Source organism: Harpia harpyja, chromosome 4 (genome assembly GCF_026419915.1).
Source record: "Harpia harpyja isolate bHarHar1 chromosome 4, bHarHar1 primary haplotype, whole genome shotgun sequence".
Lineage (NCBI taxonomy): Eukaryota > Metazoa > Chordata > Aves > Accipitriformes > Accipitridae > Harpia > Harpia harpyja.
The window spans coordinates 31,275,541-31,297,086 of record NC_068943.1 but is presented as its reverse complement, the minus strand read 5'-3'; the positions used below and the strand labels follow the sequence as shown (position 1 = coordinate 31,297,086).

Genomic DNA, 21,546 nt, shown 5'->3' with positions numbered 1-21,546 from the left:
GTCCTCCCACCATCCTTCACTCCAGTAAGACCCTGGTGCATTTTTTTTCCTGGCTGACACTCCAGCGAGAGCAGAGACAGGCATGCAAGCCTTCGTTGCACACCCGACAGAGCAGAGGGGCTTTTTCCAGTTCCCACTGGTGCCAACAGGTCCTCGTCACAGCGAGGCACGTCCTTGACGAATTCCCCTCCCTCAGCTTTTCGAGCCACCGCGGTCACCAGTGCCTCCATATGGGGCTGCTGGTTTTCAGCAGGAAAAGGCTGGTTTTGGAGGACAAGGTGGAGCAGAGAAATCCTCCCGGAGAAGTGCAGCTGCCATGGGGCAGGGGACCCACTGCAGAAACCCATGTCACTGGAGGGCTCAGCAAGCCCTGGGGCACCAGGACGAGATTCCACCTGTGAAACGACCCTTCTCAGAGCCCAGAGAAGATGGCAAAGTAGCAGACTGCATTAATGGGACACTTTTTTTTTTTTTTGTCAGCCGGGCTCTGACTGTGCTCGGATGGAGACAATAATAACTCGGTGTCGTTTTGTTTCCAAACCAAACACGGATGAGACCTTTGAGATCAACTGGAAACCCTGCTGATGTCTTTAAAAACATGTCCATGGGAGGAATGCAAAGCATTAGCTGTAATATTTATTTTGCACGGTATAACTGTGTTTTGAGAAGGGGAGGGCGGTGCTCATTAGCAGCATAAATGTACTAACTTGTGTTTTCAAGCTATTAATATGGTGGGTAGTGTTAATGGAAATCTAATAGAATGAGATGCTTTTAAAAGTATGGGATTTAGCACAGTCAGGAAAAAAAAAAAAAGACATTAATGAAATTTTAATGAGAAAATCAGCTTGCAGTAGTTTTACAAGTAATGATTATTTCCTTGATTTGACTAGCCGGAATAGCTTTGTCTTTGGTGGGATGCGCTTGCAAGGTGTGCACGTGAAGACAGTGAACGGTGCATTACAGGCCACTTCTGTGACTGTGCTAGAAAAGAAACATGGTTCAGGGTTTTACTGTCTGCCTGGATGAGAGACTAGAGCCTGACCACCTCCTTTCTGCTGAAAAACAGGGAAGGCTCTCAGACGTGCTTTGGCCACGGGCTGCTAGTCACTCATCATTTCACATCTCAGCTCTCTCAATCTATCCTTGGGGTCACCTACCCTCCTAATTTGGAGCTGGAGCTGAGGCTCTTGACCGAGGTAGTGCACCTGGTCCTCCAGGAGCACATGCACCTAATTAGGCACTCAGTATAAACCCAGTAATACACAGGATCTTATTACTGCTCATGCATATATACTCGTGCACACCTTGCAGAAGTTTCCTCTTTGCTAGGCAGTGACAGATGCTCTCGCCCACCTCTGTGGCATGCTGACACGGGGTGACCATCACGGCTTTCCATCAGTGAAGCTGATCTGGAGGGATAGGATGGTGCTAATTGAGCTAGAAGGGCCAGGGATTTGTCTCACCTAGCTTGGGGTGCCAACAGAGCAGTCGTCTCCTCCTGAACGTCCCAGCTGTCTGTGGGGAGAAATGGGTGCATTTAGCATCTATCCCATCTGACTGCTTTTGGACCTCTGTGCCGGGAGAGGTTTTGCACCTAGAAGGTGCCTATTTGCCTTCACTCTGAATAACATCGACCATGTGTGAGCTTGAGATCTCTGCTGCAGACTTGCCATTTGAATCCAGGCAGACTTGGTCAGTCCTCCCAGGATGCTCCTAAAGTGAAGCCAGTGTATGTGCCTACATCAGTCTTCTCCACTGATGGCATCAGAAGTGCCTAGGGGCCCGAGGAAAGAGCAAGGGAGACGCTATTTCAGGGACAGATCAGGATGATTTTTTCACTGCAGTTCCAACTCAGGTTGCTTGACCCTGCCTTATCACACTCTGGTGTAGAGAGGACACTCAGGCAGGAAAAATTCTCCCTTGTCTGACAGAGACAGCATCACCGCAATCATCTGCTTGGATCCCATCTCCCTAACCCTACAGGTTTGAGAAGCTGTAGCTGAGTAGGATGGTTAAATCTGTATGCATCTTAACGGACACAGCCTCAAAGAGACATTTCTTGCTGTTCCTGGCTCTGACGTCTAGAATATCCTCTCACCCTTTCCCAGTTCTGTAGCTGTTATAAAAAGATAACTTCTGCTACTCTCTATAAGGCAAATTGTCTCTGGTCCCCCATAAAGGGTTGGATCATGGTAGCCAGCCGGGGGAGAAATCCCCTGCGACAAAGACTTTCTCCTGGCTTAAAGCTCCTAGTGCCAGCCCCCGCTGGTATAAAATTCATAAATTTCTGGGCTAGGAAGGAACTAACTGTCTAGTCTGAGCCCCTTGACAGAAATAAGGGCCATTTGATTTCCCTCAGTATTCTCACACGGAGCTCAAATCTCCTTGCTGAGCTATGGCATGCATTTTAGGAGGACATCCAATTGCTTTCCGAGGTCGCCAGTGAGAAAACAGGACGTGAGGGTATTGAGGAGGGTTGTTGCTTATGGTTCCCTCTTTTTTAGTACTGGTCACGTTTTGCAGCAAAAGTAAACTTAAGCCCTGTCAGAATGAAATGATTTGTTAATCTTACGTTCAGCGCTCTGTCCCCACTCTTACTGCTCACTCAGATGAACAGAGTGGGAGCCGCCAACGTGGGCTGTATGCTTTGGCAGGCCAAAGTCCAGGAAATAAGCTGTTACCTGAGCTTTTCCTTTTTTTATGTTCGGTTTTTTTTTTTCATTCTGGATTTAAAAAGGTTAAAGTGAAAAGTGGAAGCCAAACCTTCATGCCTGAACTGCAGTGACTGTAATACAGCGAGGTACCTCTGACCACTTTGAGACTGTAATACCCACAAAATCAAGTGGACACCTCTAATGTTCGGAAGTGACTGGAGCAGCTCTCCGTCATTTTCTTTTCCCTGGTAGATTTATTCTGTCATTTGCTTTTGTTTGGTTTTTTTCCAGCATACTATGAAATTTAAAATCAAAGCTCTGCTCTGAGGGGAAAGGAGTGCAAGAGATGTTCTAATTTATCTGAGCTGCTAAAGCGGAAGGGAAAAACTCAGCGAAGACATTTGTTGTCACCTGTCCTTTAAACTAGAGTGTATCGCTCTGAAACGTGTACCACATTGCGAGGAACCTTTAGTGTCATTTGCAGCATTGCTTCAAGCTTGGTTGCTCGCAACTTAATTTCTCCAACGCTTTCTACCTAAAAGCAAATTGCATATTAGGAACTAACACTGCAAACATGGATCACGCTGAAACACTTTTCAGTGTCAGCAGTAGCATCAGTCCCAGAAGCATACAGAAATTGTGGGGCTGTGCAGAGCTCTCACCTGCCAGCGCACACAGAGGCAAAAGGGATCAAGCAACGTGTGCCACTGACTCACAACCATTTTCTTGCTGCCTCTCTTGCGAGTTTTATTTTAGTGAAGAGTAATCCCACAGGGTTTCATTTTAGTCGTTGTCACAGACAACACAAAAATAGATTAGTCGCTTTTCTTTTTTCTTTTTTCTTTTTTCTTTCATTTCACTAGCTGAGTTTTCTGTGGACTGAACTTGTTTGCTTTAGGTCCTAATTCAGCAGAGTACTTAAACATGCGTTTAATACTCAATGGGTTGTTAGTAAAATGGTTTGTAAACATTTTCAGGATGGAAAAATGTGTCTGTGCTAAAGCTATCTCTTCCTATAGTGAAGGGAAACAAATGACAGTGTAGAAGCTCTTTAATTTTTTGCTCTTGTTAGCTTTTCTTTAAGCGGAAAACTGGACTTTGCAGTAGCAAATCTTGTAGCACGAGGAATCAGAGATGTCTCACTCAGTTTCATAGTTTAAAATGTAGGCATTTACATCTAAGCCCATTACCCTGGCTTCCTTTATCGCCAAGGAAATAAACACTAGTGGGGTGCTGCCACTGGTCCCCTTTGCGGGCGATGGCGAAAGGAGACCCCCTGCCCCAGCACTGGAGACCTTCAGAGCAGCCACGATGGCCCCCACAGCCTGCCTCAAGGGTAAGCCTACTTTTTCCTTAAAACTTGAAAACCTCAAGTTCTTAGCTTTGAGCTCAAGCCCTTGCTTCTTTCCTTCAGTGAAAAACGGAAGCCGGTTGCTGACGATGGCGGCACTTCTTCCTTTGTAATCCATTTGAAAGAGTCAGGTAGTGCTACCAAACTGTTCAGCTCGTGAGATTTATTTGTGTTTCCAGCACACTTTGAAGCTTCAAAGTGCCGTGTAAGTCTTATTGGGACCGTGTATTCAAGACTGTCCATCACCAGCCTTACTGCTGCATACTTGAGCATATCGCTATCCTTTGTAAACATCCACAAAACCCATCTTGTGAGAGGTCATTACGTGTTCATTCCCAGACACCTGTAAAGGATCTGGAAATTAATGATAATGAATTCCATATATATGTGTGTGTGTGTGTGTGTGTCGGAGCGTATGGGCATATGCGCGTGCACATACGCATGTGTATATATGGCTTATGTGTTTTAGAAGTATATATATTAATATATGAAATAACTTGGAATTATGTTAGAAATAGGTGATCCAGAAAAAGAATTAACCAGGCGTGAATTGTGCCTCTTCACCTTCATTTTACCTCCGATATGTATATTTGCATGAGGGCCTTGTTTCCACTGTCACTGCCTGTGTTAGTGACACCTCAGCCTGTTGCAACGCAGATGTGGGATGGCTAAATTGCAGCACTGAGGAAGCAAGAAGGGTCCTGTCTCCTCGAGTAACTGGGACATCTCCAGCCGCAGTGTTTTCTGGGCTATTTACTCGTTAGTTTAGTAGCAGGAGAGCCAGAGGCCAGGCAGAAAGGAAAGCCATAGCTGTAGATGAATAATCTGCCGGTAAACAAGGACGTCCCGGAGCGATGCTCGAGCTCTGGGGCAGGCTGCAGGGGTGTTGCAGCCCAAGACCTGGGACTCATTTCTCCGAGGCTGGGCACAACAGACAGTTAAGTCATTTTCTGCAGACCAAGAAGCAGTTGTCAAGGAGCCTGGCCCACTTCCAGGGCACGTCAAGCCCTAAGGTAAGACGGGCAGGTCTTCAGACTGTTTTGCATGTGTTTAATTCCCTTTCCTGGAGACTCTGTGACTGGGGATGTCTTTTATTAAACCACCGTAAAAAAAAAAATTACCAAGCAGCTGCCTTTTGGTCTCTGCCTTCACCCCATCTCTCCCAGAGCAAGGGGCTGCTGCCTGCCCCTCCGTCATAGCCACTGGGGATGGCCACAGCTCCCTCCCTGCCCCTCTCCCTTCCTTTGCCTCTTTTCTCTATTGAAAACTGTGCGTTCCCTGCCAGAAAAGAAGCGGAGCAGCACAGAGCTGTTACTGGGTGCTGTTACAGTGGGAAGCTCGGGGGTCTCCCAGGAGGGAGTGGATGAGCTAAAGGATTGAGGACCGATGGTTCACATCCCAGGAGGGTGCAAGCCTTGGGAAAGGGGCTTGTCGTCAGGTCCTTCACCTAAATCCCCTCTCCCTCACACACCTCGCAAACTGCTTCTTGCAGGGCCAGAACTAATACGCCTTTTGCCTTCAGGAGGAAAGACTCCTTGCAATCCATACGGGATCTCAGTACACCAAGTTTTCTAACGAGACGTCTCCCTTTTAATGGAGAACTCAGCTGGGTACAGACAACCACAAGGGACTTCAGCCATACCTGGCTCTCCTAAACATCTGTTTGGAGAAATTAGTACAGCTCCATGCCTGAGCAAGTCTGTCCTGCTGAGACTTAAGAAAGAGGTTTAAAAGGAGAAGGCAGGTCTTACTAGCGTAGCACAGCCCTCTACCACTACACATTTCTGAACCACAGCTACGTCAAGTCCCACCGTGTTGGAGCAACAGCCCTGTGGCTGCACCCACCCGACAGATTCGCCTCAAGTTGCAGTGGTAGAAATCTCAAAGCTAGATTATGAAGAGGAAACATTTCAAACGGGGCAAGGCCTGGCCCTCCCTTTTGCCTGACAGCATTTTTCACCTGTAAAAATTGCACCTCCATGTTTGCACTTGCAAAAGACTTCCTTGCGTACTTGCAGCTCTCCCCACTCCCCTTTACCCCAGCAAATGGCTGGAGGTGGCATCAGTTTTATCTGAGCTTGCTTTTCGATCCCAGGTGGAAAGAGTCTGTGCAAATTGCAAGGCTGACCTTCTGAAAATGAGGCTTTGAATTACTCCTCTCTTGTATTTAACTTCCGATTTACCATATGGTGGGAAGATAAATTAGATAGGTTAATTAGGAAGCCCTGGAATTCTGTTCATCATTGTGGTATGCAATCATAGATGCATCTCGCCTTTAGGACCCTGAATATGCTGACATGTAGTCTTTTCTGCGTGCCAGCCTCACGGCATTTCCATCACAATAAAGGAGCAGGAGGGGGAGATGGTTGGAGTAGCCAAGCAAGTCAGGAAAAACAACCAGCTAAATTGAGTGCTTTCTAATCTAATGCATTTAAGTCATACTCAATAAAGCTTGCCAACAATCCCTGGCCTCTCTGCTGCAAAGATCACAGAGGCATCTGATTAGAATAACGCGTGTCTTCTAAAAATCCTCTTTTAAAAAGATTTTCATTCTGGATAGGCAACATGTAATGAATCGGAAATGTCCCTTTGTGAGTGTGGGGTGAAGGGGGCATTCACCAAGCCCACCCAGCCCCAGCAGTCCTACTGCTGTCTGCCTGCCGCAAGATGCGGAACCCATCAGCTGTGGCAAGTTTTTCTTCCCTGCCAAAAGTAAATAAGTGAAACAGAAATAGCTCTGATCAGTCCTGCATTCAAGTCATTTCCTGAAACCAGTTTTGGGCTTGAAATCCAAGCCCAGTTTTAGATCCTAGCAAAAGCAGTCACACATCCAAGGGTCCCCAGGAACCTCATCCCTCAGAAAAGTATCGATTTCAACATGCGTGTTACATGACTTACAGCAACCTGTCCCACGTACAGCTCTTGGGGTTTAGGACATAAAAGTGGGAAAGGATTTGAGGAGAGATTAGGAATATAGTGAGGAAATGGATAACCATGGTGTCACATCATGTGCAGAGGGGCAGAGCAAATCTGTGGCAGGGGCTGTCAAGAGGACAGAAACACAAATATTTTTTTGAAGACTAACTTACGTTTTGCATCTGAATCCTCTGAAAACCAGCCCAGATGAAACCTTGATTATTATATGTTGTAAAAGAGTACAGAGCATGCAACACTTGCTTTGTTTGTGGCTGTTCATTTGCGCAGAGAACAACTCCTCCATGGATTGTGTGCATCCACGCTCTATCTGTGTTTATTCCTAGAAGGAGTTTGAGCTTTCCACTCACAGAATAGCTGGTGTCCGTGCCAGAAAATAGTACTTTCTTGGGCAGTCTTGGTCAATCCAGTGCTCCAGGTCTAGACATGTTCTCTAGCAGGGTCGCTTGCTGCTTCCCCCCGCCCCACCTTGGCATAGCACATCAGCCTGAATAATGTTGTGAATGAGGTGTCCGACCTTCTTGAGAAGGGTTGCATTTGTGTGTTGCATTTCACAAGTGGTGTTAGAGCCAAGAAACCCCTCAGGGTCTCTCAGCCCACACCTGAACGAAGCTTTGCTTGCAGCAACAACGTTCAATACGCCTTCCCCTACTACCGTCCAGCTTCCCCAGATTGCTGGTACCTCTGCAGCCTGGGAGGATTGGAGGACGTGTGATGAAGATGATGTTTCTGTCCAAGACGTGCCTATAGGTGTGGTGGCAGAAGAACCAATTCACATGGGGGAGAAGGGGAGGCCTGGGTGGATATTCAAGGAGGGAACCCCACTGGCCTTCCTAACCTCAACCAGCAACGGGAAGGAAGGCAATGCTGAATACCGTGAAGCTCAGGGCCCCTTCCAACCGTGTCCTCTGCAGAGGTCACTCGTGGCCGGTCAGAGCCCTGGCTCTGGCCTGGTGGGGTGGGATAACCTCCCTTTTCTGATCTGACTGCACCTATGACAGCTGGGGATGTGGGAGGTGATCAAAGCCCCACGGTCCTCTACTCATGGCCCTACACCCACACCGCCGGAGGTCCAGCTGAAGACGAAAGCCTAAGATAGTGGAAAAAAATGTACAGTCAAATGTACAGACTTGCTGCATACTGGTAGCTGGGGAGAGCCCATAATGCCACTGATATTCTTCAGCTGTATCTACAGTGCCCATGACCTCATGCTTTCCATGGAAAATTGGACAGGAATGAGGACATGGCTTGTGATATGTGATACCTGGAGAACCACTGAACTGTCTCAGATTTGCAAACACATTTAAATTGAGCAGTAAACCATTCTTGAAACCCTGTGCCAGACTCTGCTTTTATTTGCTCTGGTAAAAAGGTTTCAGTGCGGCATTAACGCACACTGGTTTTACTGGGAATTAGGCTGTCAGCTTTAGCACGGCATACAGTATTTTGTTGTACCAACAATTAGGTATTTACAGGCATGCAATTTTATGCCTAAGGCTAGCTTCCGCCAAGCAGTAAGGGTTTGCACATATGGTGCAGATTTCCTGTAAACAAGGAGCCTCGGTGGAATAGCAGAGCACTAGAAGGTTGCATTCAAGTCTGACAGTACCTTGAAGAATTGCATTTTCTCCCTTGCTCGTTCCATCTTGGCGGTGTACAACAATGCACTACCTCTAACCATTCCCTACAGTGTGTCCCAAAGAAAATAACTTTTCCATTCTCTTTATGGAATTAAATTAGCGCTGTTACAATTCTTCCTTTAGGGTGTTAAAGAATATATAAAGAACCTGTTTCTCATCTCCAGCTGACAGAGACACACAGTTTTATACTTCCAGTATAAGTGAAATCTGCTCCAATACCCTACCCGCTTCTTTGTCGAGTGCTCTTTTGCAGCGCCCATGAAATCTCTGATTATTTAAAATAGTTAAAAATAGCTATGGGTTAAGAGCACTTGAACCTTTTTGTACTCTTCCAAGAGTAATTTAGAAAACCTGTCAGGGTTCATCATTCTGTTCCTGATCAGTCTAATCTTTTAAAATGTGGGTGGTGGAGTACCAGCGAGACCAAGGGAAGATGACTACTCACGAGTAAGCTGCTGAAATAAAAAGATAATAAGCCAAGGCTTGGGCATCATTCAGTAATGACCTTCATCAGCTGAAATGTTTTTATATTTTAAGTGAATTAATGAGATATAATTATTAGTGATCTCTGAGACAGTGATCAGAGAAAGCATTTTGCATGATGCAAACAGTACAACCGCAAATGGAAGTGCTGTCTGTCTCAAACAATCAGACAAGGTCCCTTTTGTAATAATAAATGTTATCACTTTCCCTGCTGCTTAAAATGTGCTTTGCACTTTATACTTTGATGTCCTCATGCCACCACCCCGTCACTATTTATGGTACAGTCACATCTGTCATAGCAGTGGAGGTTTTGAAAATGTTTTACCTGACTTTTAACAGATGGATGTTAATGGGATATTTATTTACAGAATAAAATTAAATTGAAGCTGAATCTTAATGTAGAATTTACATAATCAGCTTTGTTCTGAGCTGGTGAGCTGTTTTTACCAGCACTTGGGACCCTTCAGTCACAGCTGCATCAAAGAAACAGCCACTAAGAGTGGAGATTAAACAATTTCCTAAAGCTAGAAGTCTTGATGAGAATCTATTATTCCATATTAGAATCCCATAATTTCTCCAGACACTGCCATAAGATCAAAGATGTATGTTAGAGCTTTGGCATAGCCCACGATCAAAAGGAAGATGTTCAATTTGCATTTAGAAAACATTTCTGTCAATTATATTTTTCTAAAAAATTGGAAGTGCTATTTTACTTTCTGCAGCCCAAATAACAACAAAACCTATTAACCCAGAGGCATGGAAAGGCTGAAAAGCTAAAATGCATATGTTTTCAATGAGTTTGGTGAGATTTGGTTGCGCTATTTGTGCAGTCTAACTACGATCCTCTGTCCTGCTGAAGCTCGGCTCAGCTGGAGTTTTGCCATGGGCATCAAGGAGCGCAGGACCAAACACGCAGATGCAACACTGAAAACCTGCTCGGTGGCTAAATCCCTAACTCCGAGGCTGGGTAACTGGCTGTGAGCCACCGGGATCAGGCCGGGGAGCTGATTTTGGGTTCAGGACCTGAGCTTTAGCTTTCTGCTTACAAGGCGAGCGAGACAAGTGACCTCTGCCAAGACACTGCTCCCACACCTCCCTTTCCTTCGGTATCCCTCGAGGTGCTGCCTGGGCAAATGCATTAAGGGATGTAACCATTGCTCAGGACCAGGCTTTTCCCACTTAACTTTGGCCACTCCAGGCTTTCCACAGCCGGCAGGGAAAGACCTGCACCCCTGGAGAGGGGCTCATCCCCTCTTGGCACTGAAGGTCTCCCTGTCTCTCTCCATCAGTTGCAGAAGCCACCTCAGGTGGCCATGGGTCTCAATTACTGCTTTCATTTAAGTGCCTCCACCTTGGTGGGATGAACACCGATTTGGAAACCGCGGTAGTGTTTTAAACCTGTCTGCCTTAAAACCAGCGAATGGCCTCTTGTAGGTAACAATCTCTTCTTGCAGCTTAGCCAAAGAGTTGCTCCCCCACTTTCTTTGCACCCCACTGCACGAATATTGTGAGCAGTCTGCATTCAAATGTGAACGTCAAAAAAAAGAAGAGGACTAGCCCCCTTTCAGCACAAAGGTTGAGTGAACGACTTCCACTGTTTCTTGCATTTAAAAGTATACACATAGCTAATTCTGTGCTGATGTGCTGAACTGGGACCGACACTGGGAAGATCAGACCAGGCTGCTGAGAACCCCAACAAACAGCCTGCACCACCACGGAGAGCATGGGTTTTGGCCAGTGCCACAGCTTCTGAAGCACATCCCCAACTTCATGAAATCACAAGCAACACTCTGGGAAAACTGTCTTCAGCAGTGAACAGGAGCAAGCCAGGGCTCAAGGAAGCTCAAAACACTCTGAAAAAATTCCTAAATTGCAATCTAGGGATGGGAGGATGTGGTGGGGCTGCTAAGACAAGCACAAAAGGCCAGGGTGGGTGTTATATGAAGACAGTACAAAACCAGCTGTATTAGACTGCCTAATAAGAAACGAGAACAGGAAAGTCAGCATTTGCACAGCTACAGGCAATAATCCAATTTACAGGGAAGCAAGAGGCTGATGATGACCTTGCCAAAAAACCAGCTTTCCAAAAATAGTACTGACAAATGAGTAGTGTAAAAATAAGGAGCTAATCAGCAACAATAAGAAGTAGAGAGACAGAAAGTTTGTCTCTCTGCAAAAGGTAAATTGTGCAGCATAAGAATGACATCCATCCGTTTCAAACCAGAATAGCTCTCAGTTTCCAGGGACTTGTAAATCAGTGAACAGGCTAGGAAAAAAAATCAAGCTTACCCCATTTCTTCCCAAACCTGCCTAAATGTTACGATAATTAATGAGTTGTTCCTGTAAATACCTACTGCTGCATTTTTTCCTCTATGTGTACTTTAAGTAAGCTGCAACAGCTGTGGACCCAGCTCTCCCCACCAGCACCCACCCTGGATGGAGACCTGTAGGATGCTGTGACGACCCCACTGAAGTGGTTAATGCCGCTCGCTGGGGGCACGGAGCAAAGCAGAGCATGGCAGTGCTTAGGACTGTCCCGTGCAGTCCTGTGACACTCTGCAGGCAACCCAGCCAAGTCTCACCATCCATGCTCTTGACACTGAGTAACAGATCGAGCAGTACTCATGTAGACCGAGCAATACTCGTGATCGCTTGCTTTTCTCCCATCATCCAGAAGCGATCCTCCACCACTGTCACCAACACTGTCCGGTTTGTAACCGAATAAATGCAGATTGGAGATTTGGTACTTTCTGGGATTTTGAGCGTTTGCTTATAACACAATCCTCTACAAGATTAGGCGCTGGGCAGTCGTTGTGGGCATTGATATCTCAGCATGTGGACAGACTTGAGAAACCTTTAAGGCAGGAGTCAATTCAACTTCTCTCTGAGAGATGCCAAAAAACATACACCAGGTATAGACCTTTTATAACCAGGAAGATCAAAGATCCAAAGCAGCGATCAAAGTGCAAAGGGCTCACAAGACGTAATTCCCTCCAGGAACATTGCTAGCGTTTGGGAGAAGTAGCGTTTTTCCCTGAGGATCCTACACGTGTTCCTGACGGTTAAGCTCTGCCCAAACTAACTCAATTTTATTCACGAAGTAATAATTTCCCCTCATAATGGAGAGATCAGAGTCAGCTGCTTAATGAAGGCATCTCACAGAAAGCAAAGCCAGGGACTGGGATGGGCAGTGCCACTTCACCACCTGGTGAAGCACCTTCTCCACTCGGGACTGCCAAACTCAGAGAGCAGGATATGTCCCCTCCAACTCAGAGAGCTCCAAACTGAACGTCTAAGTTGGAGCTAATTGCCCCCAAAGCAATTACAGAGGCAACAGAGAGAAGCAGGTGACTCCAGCTGGTGACTCAGACCATCCTAAAATGGATGTCCAAGAGAGGTCAGACAAATCACAGCCTGAGGGTGCCCATTTCTTCCTACAGGCTAGAAAGGAAGCCCAAGGTGACTAGTTGAGATCTGGATCTCCTTTCCTGGACACCTGACGTTAGGTGAGATGACTCTTCCCAAGCGCCTGGTGGAAAGCTGCACATCATGTGCCTTTCCTGCCCATCTACAGGGACATGGCAGGAGTCAGTGCCCTGACCACTGGCAAAGGAGCAGTTTATTTCTTCTAACAGGACACAGATCACTTTTTGTTAAAATACAAACACATGACCAAAGCTGGTTCACTACCGCTACTCCTCTCCGGATCTCAGCATTAGGGTGTCCATAGACCACCTCCTGCCTCTTAACAAATATGACATTAAAACACGGTGAGGGGGACAGCCAGGAGAAAAGGAGTGTGAAGGCACAGAAGCACGAACATGTTCCCCAGCACGGGGCTGAGGTATTTATCTATATATAGTTGTAATCCTGTCATTAAGCAGGAGCAACTTGCTGGCTGCGCATCCTTCTATTAATGGCCATTGCTCCAGGCCCTCTTCTTCTTGCCTGGTCCTTACACACACAGCCCTCCGTTCCCCTGCATCGCTGAGAGCCAGCCCCTTACCTTCAACCATGAGAGAAGATTTGCCTCAGCTCCTTGAAGCCCTAACAGCAGAAGAAAATGCCCCTTACTTCAAGCCTCTGAAGTAAACAGTCATCGCTGGTATTTGACCTGGTGGTGTCTGAGTGAAATACAAGGTGAAAGATAATAGGTGCCAAATCACTTAGAGACCTATAAACTAGAGTGACAAGCTGCTGCTTGGGTCCTGTTGCAAAGAGGTAAACCTCACGATAACCTTCCCTTTGCTTTACAATAATGCTTCTACAATTGCTCTGCAGAAGTCTCCTTGTGCCTGTCTTGTTAGATTACCTAAAGACTCTCCCGTATTCTGCCTGAAAGATTGCGACAAATTGCACTGCACCAGAGATGTCCAAGACAGAGAGGAAAATGCATTTCCAGACACTCTGGCCACACAATTGAGACCAGACTTTTTAAACATGTGCGTATCAACAGGTTCTCCTTCTCCTGTGCCAGCAGGTCACTTGAGGCTGGTGTGTCTGTTCATAGTGTGAGCAGATATACAGCCAAGTACCAGCTTAAGCCGTGGAATGGCCACCGAAATGCTGCTTTTGGCAACCTGTGGAGCAGCTGAAAACCCACGTTACCTGGCTATTCAAGAAATCCAGAGGGACCTCAGTGCTCTGTGCAGGAGATGTGGCCCTGCTGCCTGCTCCATTCACACTTGTGGCCCCAACATGATGCCTGGGAGAAGGGATCCTCCCTCATCCATCAGCACTTTGTAGCAGAGGGCTGTGAGTATGCCCTTGGACTATGAGCTGGGACCCACATTTCTCACCGTAGTCTTCTTGTCCACCCCTGCCAGGCTACGATTGCACGCGACAGTTCAGCGATGGTCCAGAAACAGGCAGTTCTCCCCAGAAGTAGTGACCCCACAGCCTCAGCACCCACGTGAGCGTGACAACTCTTTCCTTTCCCTCCCCCTCCGTCACAAGTGAGGGCATACCCCTGACTTCCCTTCATTTTCTCTGGGGCCGTATCCCTAAGGCAGGGCCCAAATTTTTGAGCTGTCAAGTCAATGGGCCAGTTCTGCCGAAAGCAGCTTAATGGTGAACTGCAGGCGTCCCACCAGCTGGTCTGTATGCAAGACAGTCTGGTGGCTGCCAAGCTGTGCAAGGCACAAAAGCAAAGCTGAAGAAAGCCCATGGCGAGGAGACTGCTGAGTTGATATGTTATCAACAGTTTAAAACAAAGGAGGGAAATCGTCAGACATTCGAACAAAAAGGCACTGCAAGGACAAGGTGTAAAAACTCTAAGAGACGCAGCAGCAGGACCAAGGTGCAGAGGAGGTCTGGCTGATGGGGACCCACTGGGCGATGGAGCGGGGCTGGTGAGGGTATCGGGACTGAATGTCACAACATGCTCACCCCAACCCAGTCTTCAGCAAGTTATTGTGGTACGTGCAGTCCTGCTTTCACGTCTCCAAGTCCAATGGAAGATTTCAGAAAGACAGCTCAGACTCACAAAGCTGCCCAGGGGCTTCTGCTGCGCCGGGGCAGGACATTGCCCTTTCCCTTGCCCTGGGGTACCACTAGAAATATCACTGCTCCTCCAGGCTAGAGAGCTGTTAGCCCCGTAACTACACATGACTTTTTGCAGACAAAGACACGCTTAATTCCTGGCCACAAAGAAGAGCTGGTCCAAAAAGACCACCAAAGTCTACAGGAATTTTGTTTTAGCAGCGAGCTATAAATAAGACACTAAGCAGTCTTTCCTATACACACTGCATCCTAAAAGTGCCATTTATCAGCAAATAATAATCTCACTTGAAATCAGTAGGGTTATTCAAGTGTACAAAAACAAGGCAATTTGAGAAGAATTAAGCTTAATTAAGGTACAAAACAATGAGGGTAATTTACAAATAACCAAGGCGGAAGGGGACATGCTGTTCTGGTGGGCGATGTGTGCTTTAGGGTTCTGTTATGCTCTGAGGCAAGAGATAGATTCTTTTCTGAGGAGGAGCTTTAAACAAGGGAAAGAGACAACAATTTAAATGGGAATGTGGGACTGGGAAAAGGAGACAGCAAGAATGTATACACATGGCACATACAGTGTGTTTTTCTGTGTCCTATTGTCTTTCATTGGCCTGTCTGATCTGGGAGGCTACATTTTCCATGATCCACTCCTTACCATGTGTGAGAGGGAAGGCTGGTGCATGGCAGAAGACAGAGTTCAGCCATTGAACTTGGCCAGACATAAGAAGGAAAGGGACCACCAGGGATGCAAATTCAGCTTACAGTTGGGGTCCTCATTTTCAGGAAATGCCCATCCCTCTGAAAAACACGGCCAACATAAGGTACCTCAAATTAAGTGTGGAAAGCATGAATTATCTTTTGAGAATCTAGGCCTTATTATCAGAAACTTTGAAAAAAAAAAAAAGCTGAAAAAAGTGTTTTCCTGACACTAGGCAAATTCATGACAGTCACCCACACTATATAGTCAGAAGGTGAAATACATCTAAGTAATGTAAGAAAGTTTCAGAATAACACAATGTTCCCCAGATGTCTTCAGGCTCTACTGGGATTTTATTAGGTTCCCTGAAACAAGGAGAGAAGCTTTCCAGGAAATTGAACTAGCAGGTCTTAGCACCAAGCTTCACATTTCTCCAAGCTGATGCTCAGTTGCCAGCTTCTGTCCTGCTGCTTCATACATTGGGGAAGTGATGGCGATGAGCTCCTTTTCCAGCATTTCCATTTGAGCCGTAATGTCTGACACGGTGTTTTTAATGGCATTCAGCTGCATCTTCATTTTGTTGTGATCTTCTTGGAAGGATCTGTTCACATCATAGAGAACGTGACAGCCCTGCTTCTCCCCAAGGAGATGGTTCACTTTCAGGAAGACGTGGAGGAGTTCATATAAATCTTGGAGAGCCCAGAGGATTTCATACTCACCCTGCGTGCTTTGGGCAGACTTGATCTTATTCTGGGTTGGAGTGGTGCTCTTCTCTTTAGCTTCATGTTCCTGCTGGGGCGCTGGGCCAGGGTTACCTTCTTCCACAACTGCGACGGTGTCAGCATCCTTCTGGAGATCTGAGCTGGCATCTTTGCTCTCTTCATGGACTGTGGTGGCTTGTTGGTCTTTCCAGATGATGGGGACTGTTTCATTCTCCTGCTGGAAATCCTCTAAGACTCTATTCTTTTCCTGGACCGCCCGGAGAGCTTTGTTGCCTGGGCTGACCTGAAAGCATGTGTTCCTCTCTTGGAAGAATGGGAATGGCTTGTTTTCCTTCGGGAGGCTTTGCTGAATGGCATCAGTGTAAATAACCTGGACAGCTTTGTTCTGTGACTGGAGACATTGCAGAGCCCTGTTTTCTTCCCAGAGCATCCTGTTTTCGAGCTGGAGGACCTGGTTTTCCTCCCAGAGCGCTCTGTTCTCCTCCCAGATGCTCCACTCATTCTGTGCCTTCTTGCTGAAGACTTTCCGGTGGGAAGCGAAGGATGGCTGGCAGTAGATCTCATTCACCCATTTACCATCCACAAAGACAAACACCTCATCCCTCAGTTTTATCCGTGGGGTGATATATTCTATCTCAGGATCTGTACGCTGCATGCTCTGGTTCGTCAGATCAAAAGCAGACATGGCCTTTATTTAGTAAATTGAGGAGGACTGTGTGAAAAGACTTCTTCCAGGACTTCTGCAAGAGGCCACTGTCCACTGGCAAGGAGCAGGTGACACAGGGGAGCTGGAGAAGCTTGATTAGAACTGCAAGAACAGGGAACACAAATGCACAGAGTTACTGCCAAAATTCAAGGTCAGAATTAAAGTACGTTGGACGACAGGAAAAAGCAAATAAGTCAGTTCCCACAGTCGACCGTGTTGCCCCTTCGGCTCTGAAAGGTAAGAAATACACTAGAAACATAGTTTATAGAAGCTGAGAAAATTGGCATTGGTAGATAAAGCAGCTCTATGGCAGCACCACAAGCTTTGGTATAAAAACCTGGACTCTCCTTTTATCTCTCTACCTCATTTTGACAGACATGAAAGGGAGTAAAATGTAAGAATATCTTGTGCTTCAGAATAACCTGTTCCCAAATGACTGACAGACGAATTAAAAATTGTTATGGGGCTGAAACCAACTTTTCAAAATAAAACATTTTTAAAGCATCACAGTGAAAAACTGGCCTTGAGAGAAGCTTTTTGTGTTGATGCCCAGTAGCCTCTGTTAACAGGACACCACAAAACTGCAGTGACAGTTGTGCTTTTTGATCTTAAAACCCACAGAACTGTGAACAGGAAAAGCACCAAGTGATACAATATGCACAAATAATTAAAACTCCAAACCCCAGCCCTGGGACATCAGGCCAGGAGAGCTCTGTTGGTCTTTGCATGTTTTTCTGACAAGTTCCCATCACCATGATCCAGAAACTGTCACAACCCATAGATAATTCTCCATCTTTCCTTCTCATTCCTCCCATCACTCTTGTCTTTATATCCTTTGATAGCTCCATTATTTTTCTTGCTTTCTAGCCTTGCAATAGTGATTGCTCATCTCTTTCCTACAGTCCATCTGCCTCTTTTTCACATCATCAGAAAACCCATCTCTTTAAAATCCACACTGCACGCTATACCTCCAATGCTTCTCATTTCAGTCACAGAAACCTCAGACTTATCTGCTCAGCACTCTTCCCTTCTTCCCTCTACCTGAAATGTTGCGGCTTAAATCACCTTCTAGTCATGAGTAAACCTGGGCAAATGAAGGTTTTCAGTCTTTTTGCAAGAGAAAAAAAAAAAAACCACAAAAAAAATGTGTTTTGTGCCATAGAATATCTTATTTTCTGCCATTTTCACCAAAATTAAATTTGTGTGATTTTTATGATGAAGTCATTTGAACTGAGGTTGAACTATTTTTTATAACCAAATTGTTGGAATTCTTAGGGTTTCTGCGCAGTGTTTCTAACAGCACAAACGTGCTTTTTTCTAGTTAAAAAAAAAAAAAAAGTTGGTTGTCAAATTTCACCCAGGTCTACCCCTCTCCCCTGCTGAGGTCCCCCAGCTCCCCTCCTTTCCCTTGGCAAACCCAGTTCTGCCTTTCCGTTGGTGAGGAGAGTTTTACCTTCATGAATTTTGCCGCTGTGTCTCTGGCCCCAGCGTTAGGCACGAGCTCCTCATACCTTCCAGCTCTGCCATTACATTGTGCATGTCCTGCCCTATTCTCACCCTCTCCTTTCCAAAACCTGCTGCTCCCTGCTTTCCCTGCCATCTCCACTGCCTCTCCGGGCTCCTCCAGGTTGCTTCTGAGAGCCAACATCCATAGATGCTTCCTTCACCCCCCTCCCAAGCTTGTCCAAAAGCTCAGAGAATTATTGGTTGCATTTATAATACAAAATCCCTTCATGCAGGAGAGGGAAACTGCAATATATGTCTGTTTGCAGTAACACTTGATTTTATTGCAATAGGGTCTCCATCTGACTTTCAGGGTTGTCTTCCACATCACCAGCTGGTTTATCACACATCAGACTTGCGTTTTCGTAATATCGTTCCTCTGCTAAAAGGGATTTCCCCCAAAACTCCCAGTTTTGGAGGGTTTTGTTTCCACTTATGCCATGTTCAGAGCCGTGTACCACTCCCTCCCTTGCACCCTCTCCCCCGCCGCCTTTCCGACCCATCCCGTTCCCTGGGGTTGCCCAGTCCCGTTGTTTCCACCAACAGCCCGAAGATGGGGAGGTAAATCAGCCACAGGGGGAACAGACCCCTAAATATCCAGAGGAGAAGCAGAAAACATCCAGCATCATAAGCCCAGACCCACCTGCCACTGCATATCATGGGCAAGCAGCTAGAGTCGTTAAAAGTCACTTAGGCTTAAAGTGTTTAGAAGGCATGTTTTCAGGATAAACAGAAATGTATAATATATACGGCATTGAAGGACATTATCTTGGGGACAGTTCAACTTGACAGCAGCTCTGTCAGCTCTTTTGCACTGCGGGGGAGACATCAACCCAGACTTCAGAGAGATGCTTCAAGTTCTCCCAATTCCCGTATCGTTTTCCCCCAAATCTCTGAACTAAATAATCCCAGGAAATGCTGGGTGGGCGGCGGGGGAAGCCACGCGAAATCGAGCCAGGCTGGGTAATTTAGCAGCACTAAATTAAACGCCTGGCACATGCCTACCTGCTCACCGGGGCCGGTGGTCTTCCCTCTCCCCGTGCCGCTGCCAAGCAGCCCAGTCTGAGGTCCTGCTGCTGCCGGGGTGTCCGAGGGTGGCTGGGGGGGACAGAGAGGACCGATTGTGATGCGAGAACTGGCAGGGACATGGCCCCTGGGAGCTGGGAGCTCCTGAGCACCCTCCTTGCACAACCCACTTCTGCGCTCCTTCCCTGCTGGCCTCCCAGGACTGTCTTTGATTTTTCCCAGCATGGCGCTTTTGGGTTATTTCTCATGGAAATCATCTTTCGGGTAGCTCAGCTCTCATGCCCTTTCCTGATCCCAGACTTCCTGATCTGTCTTTGATGCTCATAACTGAGAGAAGTTTGGGTGGATTCTTTCTCCATCACACCCTCTTAAAACAAATTTTGTCTTTATTCCGAATCTTCCAACTATGTTTGCAGCTGAACTGATATTGATATGTTCAAAAATCACTTCCTGGGATGCGCTATGAGACCTGAAGTTATTTTCCAAGGACAAAATGGGTTTGGAGCTTTTCTTTGACTGTAAGTTTAAGAGCAGACTGTCACTGAACCCTATTAAGAAGAAAATAGAATACGCAGGGCATTCATGCATTGCAAGTTTCAATATTATTTGTAGCAGCTATTCCCACTTCCATGTCTTTACATTTCTAATAATCTCATTCTCTTTCTTATTTGCTACATCTTTCAGATGTGGAATTTTTTTTTCTAATCAGGGTTCTTGAATAATAAATACAGCACTTAATTTATTTTCCAGTGAGAATTACCGACTTGACATCAGTCTCAAGGTGACTGTTACTGCTTTTAGGAAGTTGGAGGTACCATTCTGCTTTGGTGTTCGATGATAAACTCAGGTATAAAATTCTCTGTAATTTCTCCCTTACTTATATTTAATCTTAGACAACAAAAAACATCACAGGTTACTATGGCAACTCCCCAGGGAGCATTCTCCTTTATTCGAGCTCCAGGATCCTGCACAGGAAAGCAGGAAAATGTCCTCATAAGAGAAAAGAAAAGATTTTATCATGGGGTGCTTGTGCTTGGCCTGCCATCAGATGGGAATTTAAGGGTGCTCCCCAGGTGCAGCCAGTTTTCAGGAGAGATGACTGAAATGGCCGATCCGAACTTCTGAAGAACTGAGGCTGTGGACCACTGAAACAGACCTCTGATGAACATTTTAAGGTCTAAGAGCTGACTGGGAACTGAGTTAATAGAGACAAGTGCAGCATAGCACTGATCAGCAGACAAAGCCTACTTAATCCAGAGCTGCTGAGAACTAAGCAGTATACCTTCGCCTTTTTTTATGCAATATTTTTCTTAAACTTGGATAAAGTTCTTCTGGCTAGTCATTTATTTGCTGAAAATTATGACTTCAAATACCAATATATTTGGATCAAATTTAGTGAATATCATCAGATGTGTGTACACATCCGTCAGAATTGGAAATGCTGCAACAGCTCACTGCAGAATTTTTTATAGCATCTACAATGATTTCTGAGCTGGACTCTCAAAAGGACGGAGATGTCATTCACAAGATTACAAAGGCAGAAATAATGCTGAGTGTGTTCCCCTTCCTGCCAAGAGACAAGTAACCCCTGCTCTGGAAGAAGGGTTTGAACTAACTTCCCGAGTTGTCCACAGCTTCAGACTATTCAATTTCTCCAGGTGAAGCTGTTTCACTATACAAAGAATTAAATATTAATTGGAACCTAAGCCATATTCCCCATCCTACCTGCACACCTTACACCAGGCTGTTCAGCTGACCTTGCTGTCCTTCTTGGAGATTATCTTCTTCTGGAAAGGATCCAGTGGGAGAGAGTGGATGATCACACACACACACTCTCATATAATATTCTCCAGTTTGGAAACTCAGCTCCATGCTGGGCTGCAAGAGGTCACCATCCAGTGATGGGCTGGCAGTAGGGGCGGGAGAGCGAGGTCTGAACTGCTGCCATGAAGATCTTGCAGGAAGGACCCTGGAGACCCCATCCCAGCCTCCTTCCCACTGGGAATGGTGGTGTGTACCTACAGTCAAGTTCAGCCCTTTCCTTTGCTTTTGGGTTTAGAAGACCTGTTAAAGTGCCTGCAATCAAAATAATCGAGGGGTTTTTTTAGTAAAAGCATAATGTTTCTTTGAATTTGGAGCATCTTCTCTCTTTTTCTCTTTTATAAGTGTGTTATATTCCCAAATCTTTATTTGATAAAACCAAAAGCATCCACTGCCACTTTCTACCACTCCAAACACATTTATGCCAGCCTCTGTTCATGTCAGCACAGGCTCGTCTCACCACACACTCATCCACTGTTCTACAGGGCATTAAGCCTGGATGCAAATCCCACT

General features: G+C 46.1%; 1 protein-coding gene across 1 annotated transcript; it reads right to left on the bottom strand.

Moving 5' to 3' along the window:
* Positions 1-15,678: 15,678 nt before the first annotated feature.
* Positions 15,679-16,662, bottom strand: CBY2 (chibby family member 2). Its single transcript, XM_052783859.1, has one exon. It carries the CDS (start codon positions 16,660-16,662, stop codon positions 15,679-15,681), a length of 984 nt encoding a protein of 327 aa, XP_052639819.1.
* Positions 16,663-21,546: the final 4,884 nt, after the last annotated feature.

What these genes read in the sequence shown, in the direction of transcription:
- CBY2 (XM_052783859.1), bottom strand. Translation starts at nt 16,662, where the DNA reads ATGTCTGCTTTTGATCTGACGAACCAGAGCATGCAGCGTACAGATCCT.